This window comes from Drosophila santomea, chromosome 2L (assembly GCF_016746245.2).
Source record: "Drosophila santomea strain STO CAGO 1482 chromosome 2L, Prin_Dsan_1.1, whole genome shotgun sequence".
Lineage (NCBI taxonomy): Eukaryota > Metazoa > Arthropoda > Insecta > Diptera > Drosophilidae > Drosophila > Drosophila santomea.
In genome coordinates, this window is record NC_053016.2 from 20,051,432 (window position 1) to 20,062,814 (window position 11,383).

General features: G+C 43.3%; 1 protein-coding gene across 1 annotated transcript; it reads right to left on the reverse strand.

Moving 5' to 3' along the window:
- Positions 1 to 540: 540 nt before the first annotated feature.
- LOC120456947 (serine palmitoyltransferase 2) lies at positions 541 to 6,091 on the reverse strand. The gene is made up of 4 exons (XM_039644091.2): positions 5,777 to 6,091; positions 1,873 to 2,982; positions 1,546 to 1,808; positions 541 to 1,413 (listed from the first exon to the last, which is right to left on the reverse strand). Exons 1-4 carry the CDS (start codon positions 5,984 to 5,986, stop codon positions 1,197 to 1,199), a joined length of 1,800 nt encoding a protein of 599 aa, XP_039500025.1. The 5' UTR covers positions 5,987 to 6,091; the 3' UTR covers positions 541 to 1,196.
- Positions 6,092 to 11,383: the final 5,292 nt, after the last annotated feature.

Here is an 11,383-nt window from a genome sequence, read left to right on the forward strand (position 1 = left end):
AAATGGCTTTTCTGTATTTTAAAATCAAGAAAGGAGGAGAAAACGGTCAAGAGCTTACTAAGCAATGCTACAAAATGAAACTCTTGGTCTGAGTTGGAATTATTGGAAATATTTAATTTCGAAACCCTCCAACTTATCGACTTAGATTCAATTAATATCGCATCCAATCTCTAATTATCTTCTTATAAAAAAATCGTTTAAATTAAAAATGGTGTAGGGAATAGCTTTAATTTATTTACGACAACTTATTTTCTCAAAAATAACCGCCAAACCTAACAAATTATCTACAGTTGTGTTAGCGTCGAAAATTCAACTCCTGTAAATTAACTGTAGAGGTCGCATAAGTTATGTCAAATTTCATGTAAAATGCAAGGCAAATGTTTTCCGTCTATAAGGTACATCATAAAAAGATTTTAATTATATTTTTTAAATAAATATTTACACCATTGAACTTAGAAAGATGTTTATACCAGCATTTTAGGCATCTTTACAGTAAACAGCTTCTTCCACACTTCCAAATATCTTTTAAACTAAATGTAATAGAGAAAGCAACAGTTTTTTTATTTTTTTGGTGGAAAAATAAAATCAATAATACATAATCATTATACATATATATTTCCTGACAATGACCCTAAATTGGCCCACATTTTGGGTCCCTCGAAGACTTACCAAAATAGTGATTTATATTGTATCGCTGACGCTTTAGACGTTACATTTGGCTCAGCTTAATATGCTTAATTGGTAAAAGCGAGGTGCTCGGCTGTCCCACGAAAAAGGGGCTTTCCTTAGCATAACTCTAAAAGTAACCAAAACCTGATTTGCCTAATACATTGCGCTGTCATTTTCTCTTCTACAAATACTTAAAATGCAGCAGCTGACCAAAGAAGACGATTGGATTTTACATATACAATAACAACTACGTAGAGGTAAATGCTAAATAATTAATAATATATTATTATTTAAGCTATGTGCTGTAGTGTTTTGTTTCTGTTGCTATAGTGATCTTCTCTTTCAAGGCATTTTACCAGAGAATTAGTCATAAATAGAAGCCCAGTGCAACTGAAACTTGGTCAATGTAAGCCACCGTTCGTGATTGATATAGCACTATCTTGACTGTGTTGTTGTTTTGGGTTAACAATCGGGACGGGAAGGCTACCTTTTCCCCAAGCTTAACATCTATGTGTGTGCGTGTGATTTTAGTAAATGACGGGATTCGGATCGCGTAGCTTGCGGGAATACTTTAGGCCCAGATCATCGGCAATCTCGTCAATCGCCTCCAGGGCAAAGTCCAGCTGCTCCTTGGTGTGGGCGGCCGAAAGGCAGAATCGGATGCGTCCTTCCATAATGGGTGTGGCCGGGAATCCAGCTCCCACCGCGGCAATGTGGCGAGTCGTCAGGGTGCGCACCACAGCGCTACAAAGATAAAATACAGTTTATCAAAAAGCGGAATCAACAGCATACCTAATTGTGATATTCCCATATAAGAGCTCCATTACGTGCAAGTTAATGCATAAAATTCTTCTGTTTATATACACCTCTACTTACCCAATCTTGGAAAACAGGTACACCAGCATGGGCACCACTGGGGAGTCCTCGTGACCGTATGTGATCACTCCCAGCTGAGCCAAACGTCGACGGAAGTAACGTGTGTTCCTGGCCAGCTGGTGGATCTTCTTGCGTCCAGTGTCGGTGCCATCTTCACCCATAATGGTCTTCATGGAGGTAAGGATTTGCTGTGCGATGGGTGGCGAGATCGAAGCAGCATAGCAGTGGGCATGGCTGTTGGTGCGGAGAAAGTCAATCAGTTTCTGGGAAGGACAATAGATTACTGATTAGTAAGGCATATGCGAAGAGGGAGCTAATTAAGCATACCTTAGATCCAGCCAGATAGCCTCCAGCACTGCCAAAACTTTTGGTGAAGGTGCCCATCAGGATGTCCACATCCTTTGGATCCACATTAAAGTAATCAGTAACTCCTCGTCCCCGGGAACCCATGGCTCCCACACTATGAGCTTCATCGAGATACAAGTATGCTTTGTATTTCTTTTTCAGTGCAATAACCTCAGGCAAACGGACTATGGAGCCTTCCATGCTGAAGATACCCTCGACACAGATCATGACCTTATCCCATGGCTGACCGCCCTTTCTGGGATTTCCATAGCACACACCCTGGCGGAGAACGCGCTCCAGATCCTGCATATTGTTGTGCTTAAAGACCTTAGTGGTGGCACCGGACAAACGCAGTCCCAAAATGATGGAGGCATGGTTCTTCTCGTCACTGATCACAAGGCTGTTGGGTCCCAGCAGCGAGGGAAGGTTCAGTGCATTTGTGGCGAAACCCATTCCAAAGACAATAGCATCCTCCACGCCAAAGTATCTGGCAGTTAGAGCCTCCAGCTCCTGCAGCTGCTCGTTGTCACCAAGCTCACAGCGGGAGCTGCAGTAGGCCAATCCCGAGTTGCGGGCACTTTCCTCTGAATCATCAGCACATTGTCCAGTAGCGGCGGCGAATCCCAGGTAATTGTAGGATCCGAGATTTAAGCAACGTGTCTCCGTTCCAGTAAACTTGAAACTCCATCCGTAATCATCAGTCACGCGATCCTTAAGGGTAAGCTCATCTCCCGGAACACTGCAGATGGGTCGGTTCCAGCAATCCTTGATCCTCCTGTACACGTACCTCGAGTAGAAGCTTTCGAAGGCATCGTAGAGGGCCACATAACCATCCCGACCCTTCTCGGTCGCCACTTTGGGCACGAAGAGCAGCTGGTTGATGTAGCCCAGGATCATCAATAGGTAAAATCCCAGATAGGTGAGGCAGGCCGTGTGCAAAGGCACCTCCTCAAAGGAGGTCTTCTGGAAGTGTTCCAGCTCCGGCGAAGATTTGCCCTCTGCCTGGTTGGGCTTGGACTCCTGATCCAGAAGGGAGGCATGCCCATTCGGGATGGACTTCTTTTCCGGATGGTAGTTGATCGAGCTGGGACTCTGTAAGAGGGGAGGAGAATAATGATTAGTGGCTGGCTATCTCAACTTATTGATTATTGGTATCAGAGGGCATCTTCGACTACGATTAAAAATCAATCATCGGAGGACAGATAAACATCATTGAAGCAATCAACACAGCAACCCCATTCAAATGTATATCAAAACAATTGTATATTTATTGTTTATTTCAGGTTATATTTTCTAGTCGTAAGAACTTTGCTAAGTTAGGAAAAGTTCTATGTTTCTTAGAGTTGAGCCGTGTTGATAGCACATCTCAACTTGTTTGCCCGTTCTGTGCGTCCAGCCAATTCATCAGTCAATTAACATTATACTGAAAGGTCCATATAAGCAAGATAGGCATATAAATATAGTCGGACGATAACTGGTGAACAATTTGCTCGACCGCTCACATGAGCCGAGTTCGACATGAAGTCACACAAAAATAGACAGACACAAAGGCATATAGGGGAAGCCATATATATGTGTGTGCCCAACTTGGCACACTTCAACCTTACTAGCTAGCAAGTAGAGCGTTATAATCAACTTATTCATATAAGTGTACATATCGTTCGCCTATTGATTTTGCTGGCCAAAGGATCATATAGGAGACCATATCTCATTAACATTAACGGAGCAATACACACTGCAGATATGTACTGCGATATATAGTATATATTTGAACGCCAGCTTAATCGAATAACAACGATTCGGCGACAATAATATTTCGTGTTTATTATCATTTGCCACCGGGCTTGTTCAATAAACACGATGAGGTGGAGTGAGGGGAGCGAGAAGCCAAGTGGGTTACGCGCTGCCGCGTTATTTAATGGAGTCCCAGTGTTATATAGACCCAGGGTATACAGACGAACTCGAAGCCACCGTAGAAAGATCCAAATCGAAACCGACTTAAATAAATAAGCAGAAAATGTGTAGAAGGACAGTTGGGGAGGGGGCAAGGGTGGGATCCAGATAATGACTTCCATATGTTGGGGATCCATGGAATCCACGTTAACGACTGACAATGGGCCAGCGCATGCCAAAGTTCTAACCACGTTTGTGGGGATTCCAAGAAGTTAAACCTCTTTTTATTTAAGCCCTAATCCTACATATCATTCATACAGTAATCACGTCTAGTTGATAAAAGTTAGATATGAAAAGTTGAGTGATTGCGTTGAAACGGATTTGTATTTAAGCCTTCATCTTAAATACCATGTAAGCAGTAATCTTGTCTAGTTGATACAAGTTAGATATGAAAAGGTGGAGATATGGATAATTACTTGCGTGTGCTTGAATATATGAAACGGAATTTAGATGCCATTAAATCAAGCACTTAATAAAATAAATATGTTGTCGACATGGTACGGAGCCTTTCTATTAAATAAATTCTATGGAATACGTAGTACTTTCCGAAAAGGAAATACGATGCCGCCAATAATGAAATGTTTAGTTACTACAAATCATCGTGAAAAGGGGGTTTTCAGTGATCGAGTAATAACTTTCTTTCTGTACAAAGATCGAATTAAAACGGATTAACCTAATGATAACAAGGTAAGGATAATAATAATGCCTCTATATTTGCATCCTATCCTTTTAAAAAAATGAAGAGAAATATAAAAAATGGATGTGTAATAGAATTAAGTGTTCCCTCCAGCATTTTCTTCGACACCCCAGACGCACTCACTACTCACTCGCCCTGAATTCAACAAAAAACCTTATCAGCGACAAATCAACGCCCACCCGAAAGCCGCTGCCTTCGGAGATTGCGGAGCATTGCGGAGCACTGCGGAGTGATTCACCAGCGAATCGCATTCTGCGAGGCTTTACGTAAAGATTGGTGGAATGGGCCTGATAAGGCGAGCCGGGCATGGCGTGGCATGACAATATTATGACCAGTCCTGCGTTGAGGAGCTATCCCCTCAAACATTGTGCACCCAAACTACGTACTCATGTACATGTGTACATGTGGGGTTTGGGGTTTTGGGGTTTGGGGTTTGGGGTTTGGGCCGTACACCAGCCACTAGGAAAGTTTCGATTGAGTGCAGGAGTGCCGAAGAAGAGACACTGGCTAAATTACAGAGTCTGCCTTACCAAACAATGATGTTTAGAACACATCCAAAAGGGTAACTATTCCACAACTCTTACTGCTACTATTACTACAAAGTAGTGTTTTCGGAGAGTTATTAGCTTATATTGCTTTTTAGCTTATATTATATTACCACTGATTTTCCTTAAAAATATGCCAAGTAAATAGCTATATCCAAAGAAGGTATAAAGACTACATGAAATTATAATATTGGATCTGTTCAAAACACTATATGTACTTTTAGTTGACCTTAAAAAATAAACATCTTTTGTTATTTGATTTTATCTATTATTACTGTTGGATATTTCGCCGCGTTAGTTCCTATCAGCGGAAAAGAGCCAAAACACTCCAAATGGTCGGCACTTGCGGCGAAAAGAAAACACGCAAGGAAAACACTGCAGTGGCGGAAAACAGCTGTGGCGCTCGGATGACCCAGAAGCGGGAAAAGCGGAGGAAAATCGCCGCAAGGGGCAGCAAAAATTGGGCCGAAATTCTCCAGCTGACGCACGCCTCTCGCTCGCTCTCTCTCACTCTCGCACGCTCTCTCACAAAATGAATGATTCGCCGGCTGGAAGAGCGAGCGAGAGGGTGAGCGCGAGCAATGGAACCACATTTTTGGCCAATTTTTATGGCTTTTTGGCTCGTTATTTTGGTTTCGGGCAAGTGTTTAACTCGCGTTTCGCCCCACACTGAGCGAAAAGCCTTGCTCACCTGGACGTCGTTTGCGGGCTTCGGCTGGCAGCGTCGCGTGCGGATTTCAGTGTATGCGGGTGCCGAGAATTTCCGGAGAAGTTCCTGTTTTTCCGGAGGACTGGGGTGCGCCACCCCATTGCCGTTCAGCACTTTTCCGTTTCCGTTTGTCGTCGTTCGAGCATAGTTCTGCTCGAAAACCGTTTCAGAATCGCCGTCGAAATTGCCCATTATGCCGCTGCCGATTTCCGATTCACTCTGCGGCCAAAAATTACGGAGAGATCGATGCGTTTTGCTTAAATAGGTTTCTTTCTGATTGGAATGGTGTGGCCAGTTGCGCGGGCGGCTGTTATACTGAAGAGCTGCGAACCTTCGGTATTTTACGGCAGAGCTTCTTACTTCTGGTATTTTCTCGCTGAGTGAAGGGGGTCACACTTGGCGGGACCAAGCTTGCGGTTGTGTTTACTGCTTTTAAAACAGCTAGCGGATAACCCACCATGCAAGCAGTTAAACGGCTTTGTTGCAAAGTATACCTACCGACCGCTAGATGGCGCTAAAGGCAAGTTGGTTTTCCGAACAAATAGATTTTCAAATAAGCTTAGGTCTAACTGAACGTTATAAATGAACTTCAAATAGAGCATTACAAATTCTACTTAAAATGGTTCCCCAAGCACATTTATTAACATATTTAAGTTCCGAAGGTGGTAGAAAGTGTAATTTGTAAGGGAATCGAATTGGAATGAAATTATTAATATATATTATACATTGCAATGCAAATTAGAAACCACAAGTTTTCAATCTTAGAACGTCAGCAATCCTATTTCTCCTGGTCAAATCGAACATTTTTCCCTTGAGCCTCAAAATCTGCCCAAAACCTATGCTAAGAAAAGTTCCGCCTCGCCAGCAACAATAAATTTGATTAAAATGCACAAAGAAAAGGAGGAAAACAGAATTTTAGGCAACAGAAATTCAGATAAAAGTGCGTAAAGCGGCAATCGTAGTAAAATTCATGAGGAGCGAAGTGCGTTGACTCTTCGCCGCAAGGAGACACGTCTCGGGCAGTGGATTTCGCTTAATAAATAGATCATCTCCATACCGCAGGCTTTTGTTTTTCTTCGCTTCTTATTGCGGAAGAATTTCGACTATTTTGTAAATGAATCTGGTGGTGTGGCCGATGACACTGTTCAAGGATTTTCAAAGCCCATTTCGAAATCAAAACATTGAACTCGCATTTCAGTTTCGATTTCAGTATGCGCCGCATCCCAACTGTGGGTAAACAACGAGAAAACGACGCTTAGGCCTCTAATTGAGTTGGAAGCTCTGTGGCAGCTGAAGCCTCTGCAAAATGCCAACACGTTCCCCGGCAAAAGCTGCACCGATCGCCACATCGATATGCAAATGATTGCCAAATTGTCGCAGCCGGAGATGCCAAAACTGCAGCCCAACCTGAGTCCGAGTCCCCAAAGTGGGTGCTACTGTCAGGGCTGAAGCCCTTTGAGCTGCGGGCCCAGAAAGCGGGTCACGTCGCGTTTTCATCATGCGATTGCCGATTAGCAATTGTCGATCGATGCCAGCGGCACCCTGAAAGCCAAAGACTCCGGCGAAGCCAGCGGGAAAATCACATACCCTTCTCGAGAAGATTCGCTCAATCAATATGGAGGAATATCAAGGATATGGAGCTTGGTAAGGATATTGTGGAATGTAACTTTTATTATGACGATCTATTTAACTTACATATAAATACAATAAGTTTAATCAGATATTATTCTTTCACATTACTTGGCAAGCCCTTGACATTGGAGCTCCATAATGTAAAATCTTGTTTACCTTATTATTTGTGATGGTTAATAATTTCCATCCATTTGCACTTCTAAGCCGCCAGGTAAATCCCTAGAGCGCTGGAATAGTGCACTGTATCTCAAAGCGAGCCAATTTCTGTCAAAGATTCTGAACGCTTATCTCGCTGATCTGATGGTGCAAATCGCTTTTGAATGCCACAAACCGTGTTTCTGTCTGCAATTTTAGTGCGCCAACTGCGGCTTCGGTTGTCTGGGTGTTTGGTGTTGCAGCTAGTTGTCGGTTGCTGGTTGTTGCTCGTTGTTGCTGGTTGCACTTTGGCTGGTTAGCTTATCGAGTGCGGAGTTCAAGTACAATGGCAGTTGAGTCGTACTTCGCTCCTCACAAATATTTGGCAATTGGGTAGTCGAATTGCCGGATCCAGTCTGACTTGCCGCCTTTGCTGGGTTCTCCATCTATCTAATTGTCACCAATGAATATTACATCACTTGTGATTTGAAAGTTTCTGTATCCCTTTAAACCATTTAGCTACCTTTACCTCTGCCTTTTATTTGCAGATATACTATTAAAACCGAAATCTCAGCTAACTCATGACCACTAACTAACCTTTGTACTAACTTGTAGTAGCCCCTTCCTGTGAAATTAGGTATAGTACTCGCTCTCGTTCCATCAGCAGCAACTAGTGCTTGTAGCTCTTGGCCCGCTTTGCATAATTACAACTGGCTGGCTAATAAACAAGAAAAGCTCACAATTTCCACCGGGCGACGCAGGCGTTTCTCTAACAAGCATAAAAAACGCATTTGCATTTCCACATGCATTTGTGTGTGCGTGGGTGTTGCAGTTGTTGCAGTTGTTGCATTTGCAGTTGTTGCTGCTGCTGCCGCAGCCGATGAATCACGCGTGATATTTCGCAGTTTCAGTCTGTGAACTATTGTATGCCTCTGCTGCCGTATTATACTCTTATTTATCTGCTCCTTCCCGAAGCATTCCCCCTCCGCCTCCCTTCGCCAATAAAATGGACTTTGCACTCCGCCAACGGGTTGACATTTTCATTATGGAAACTCCTTTATTTTCCTTCTTGTGTGTGTGGACATGTTTTCTCGCTCTGCCTCGCTCTGCCTCGCTTGCCACCGGCGTCGAAAGGCCGCACTGTAAAGAAATAGGATATGCTCTCTGTTCTCTTTCATACAAATTTAGTGACTTCAAATTAGTAACAAGAAGACATGCAAACCCTAAATTAGACAAAAATTTCAATTGAAATCACATAAAAATACTCTAGGAATTCAATTAAGCTGAATTAATTTTGTTTTCAGTGTCTTCTGGGAGGGTTAAGGGGCGTGGTCCCCTATGGCAGTCACTCAAGCGATTTTCAATGCGTTGACAGTTCAGGCTGTCAATCGTTTTGTGTTGGCCAGTGTAGGTGTTACAATTGTTGACTTGACTGTGCCTTGCGATTAAGCTGTGAGGTGCAATTGAAGGCATTTCAATTGTTGATTGTCAAGACCCCAAAACATTAGCATAGACTCAACAAATTGTCCACGAGAATGCGCAAAACTGTCAAGGGGCCGATTGGAGTGGTGAAACAAACAAGGGGCACTTTGTTTATACTTCATTCAAAACGAACTAATCAAAAGTGGTAAGTTGGGAGGCAATGGGTGTACTCGGAATATTGCATTTATCATTTTATCCGTTAGATTAACTATAATAGTTAAGTAGTGTTGTGAAAACTCCTCTAACGAGTTGCTGAACACATACACATCTCCGACCGAATTTGCAGTAACCAGTAACATCAGCAAAAATAGCACAAAAAGTGTCCAACATCAAATTTCAATTATCGCATCGGAAAATGGAAGCTGGCTGAGGTCAACACTCGCCGACCCCCAAGGAAAACTAGAGGAGAAGCGAAAAGCAAATGCGACTTGAACAAGTGTCAGGAGAAACGCAAATTCACTTCGGCGGGCGGCCACCGAACTATAGTAAGCTAAATGGCAACGATCAGTGATTTTCACATGGGCCATTAATGTTTCAATAAACGATATTCTAGCTGCAACAAATTTGTAGCAACAGCAACAGCAAATGTTGCTGCTGCTGCCGCCGTTTCATGTTGCATCGACACCGAAAAAGCCGCAGCAAATGGAAAATGTTATTGAAATTGGCTTTTTATGTTCATGGAAACGGCCGCTGAACTGCCAGCGGATCGGGGGAATCTCCCCGCCACATCTCGTATTCCCAATCCCAATCCCATTTCCATTCCGAGTCCGAATCCAAATCCGAATCCGAATCCGATTTCCACTCTCGTTAATTACTGCCATTTTCCATCGTATTTATGCTCACGCCTCGCTCACGTTTTGGCCATCAGCGAACACTCGGCGAACATCGCTAAAATCGCTAACATCGCGAACGCGTGCAGTGCGTGAAAATGCTTGCTAATTGCCCGGCTTATAGCCAATTTCACATTTCCAATTTGTGGGCGGCCAAGCAAGCCGAGGGGATGGGGTCCTGATCGAACACAAATTATGTTATTGTTTCACTTAAACCCTGTTGCCAAGACTCCCCAGTGGAGTGTTGCATTTCTGGGAAGTGTAAATGACTTTTCAATAGAAGGCATTCCAGCCGTGAATGAGCACTGAGCCAGCTGTGATTATGTGTTTCACTTTAGAAATTGAAAAAGAATCCATAAATGGGTAAATGGGTAAAGGTAATTTCAAACTTCTTATCTTTAGTAAAAGATAAATAAGCATAGAGGGTCATATGTTATATTTATGAGAACATAATCAAAAACAAGAGAGAACGCTATAGTCGAGGTCCCCGACTATCTGATACCCGTTACTCAGCTAGTGAAACTGCGAAGGAGGCTCTTTGTGGGCGTTAGAGTGGGCGTGGCAACAACAGACGGACAGACAGACGGACGGGCGGACATGGCTATTGATCCTGATCAAGAATATATATACTTTATATGGTCGGAAACGCTTCCTTCTGCCTGTTACATACTATTCAACGAATGTAGTATACCCTTTTACTCTACGAGTAACGGGTGTGACTATCCTTTAATTTTGAGATACACGGTATGAGATAAACTATTTTCGTCCAAGATAGATGAGGATCTTTGCTTCTCCAATTTAAAATTGAATTTCAGCTCTTGCGACCATGGGAAGTGCGCATTCCGCTGGCAACCCAAATTCCCAAATGCAAAACCTCCATTGCACATGCACCGGCAGCATTTTGCGGCGGATCACAATTAAGTTGTCTGCCCTTCCGAAGGCAACCTGTGAGATGCGGCAAGGCTGCCGAAAAAGCGCAACAATCTATGACTATTTATACGGCCGCCGCATTCCAAGAGCTCCCAGCTCAGCCTGCCACATGCAAATCTGCCGTCCCTTTGTGGGCCACAACCGGCACTTAGCCTGGCTTTGATTCGAAGTTCGTGTCCCTATGCGAACTCTGGCAGACTGACAAACTGACTGGCTAACACCTTGGACCGCTCAAGTGGTTCCCCAGCCACAGTCGAAAACACAGAAAGAAATGCATAGATTTGTTGGTGATATAAACTCGGCCACTCTGCTTTTTAGCGAGTAAATTAAATTGTAACGAAAATGTTATGTTAAATGTACATACATATATCAAATTTAAAAGACACTGCCCTTGTTATCATCTATGTAAATCATATTGCTTTCAAACGATGTGGGAGTACGTGTTGTTCCGGTGCAGATCCCCCGACTTGAGTGAGTGATTACAGTTGCTCCAACAGGTTACCCATGGGAAATCTTACAGGAGTGGAGCAGAGGAGCCCAATTACCTGGCTACAGGTCCAGGTTTTTACCGCTGCTGCTG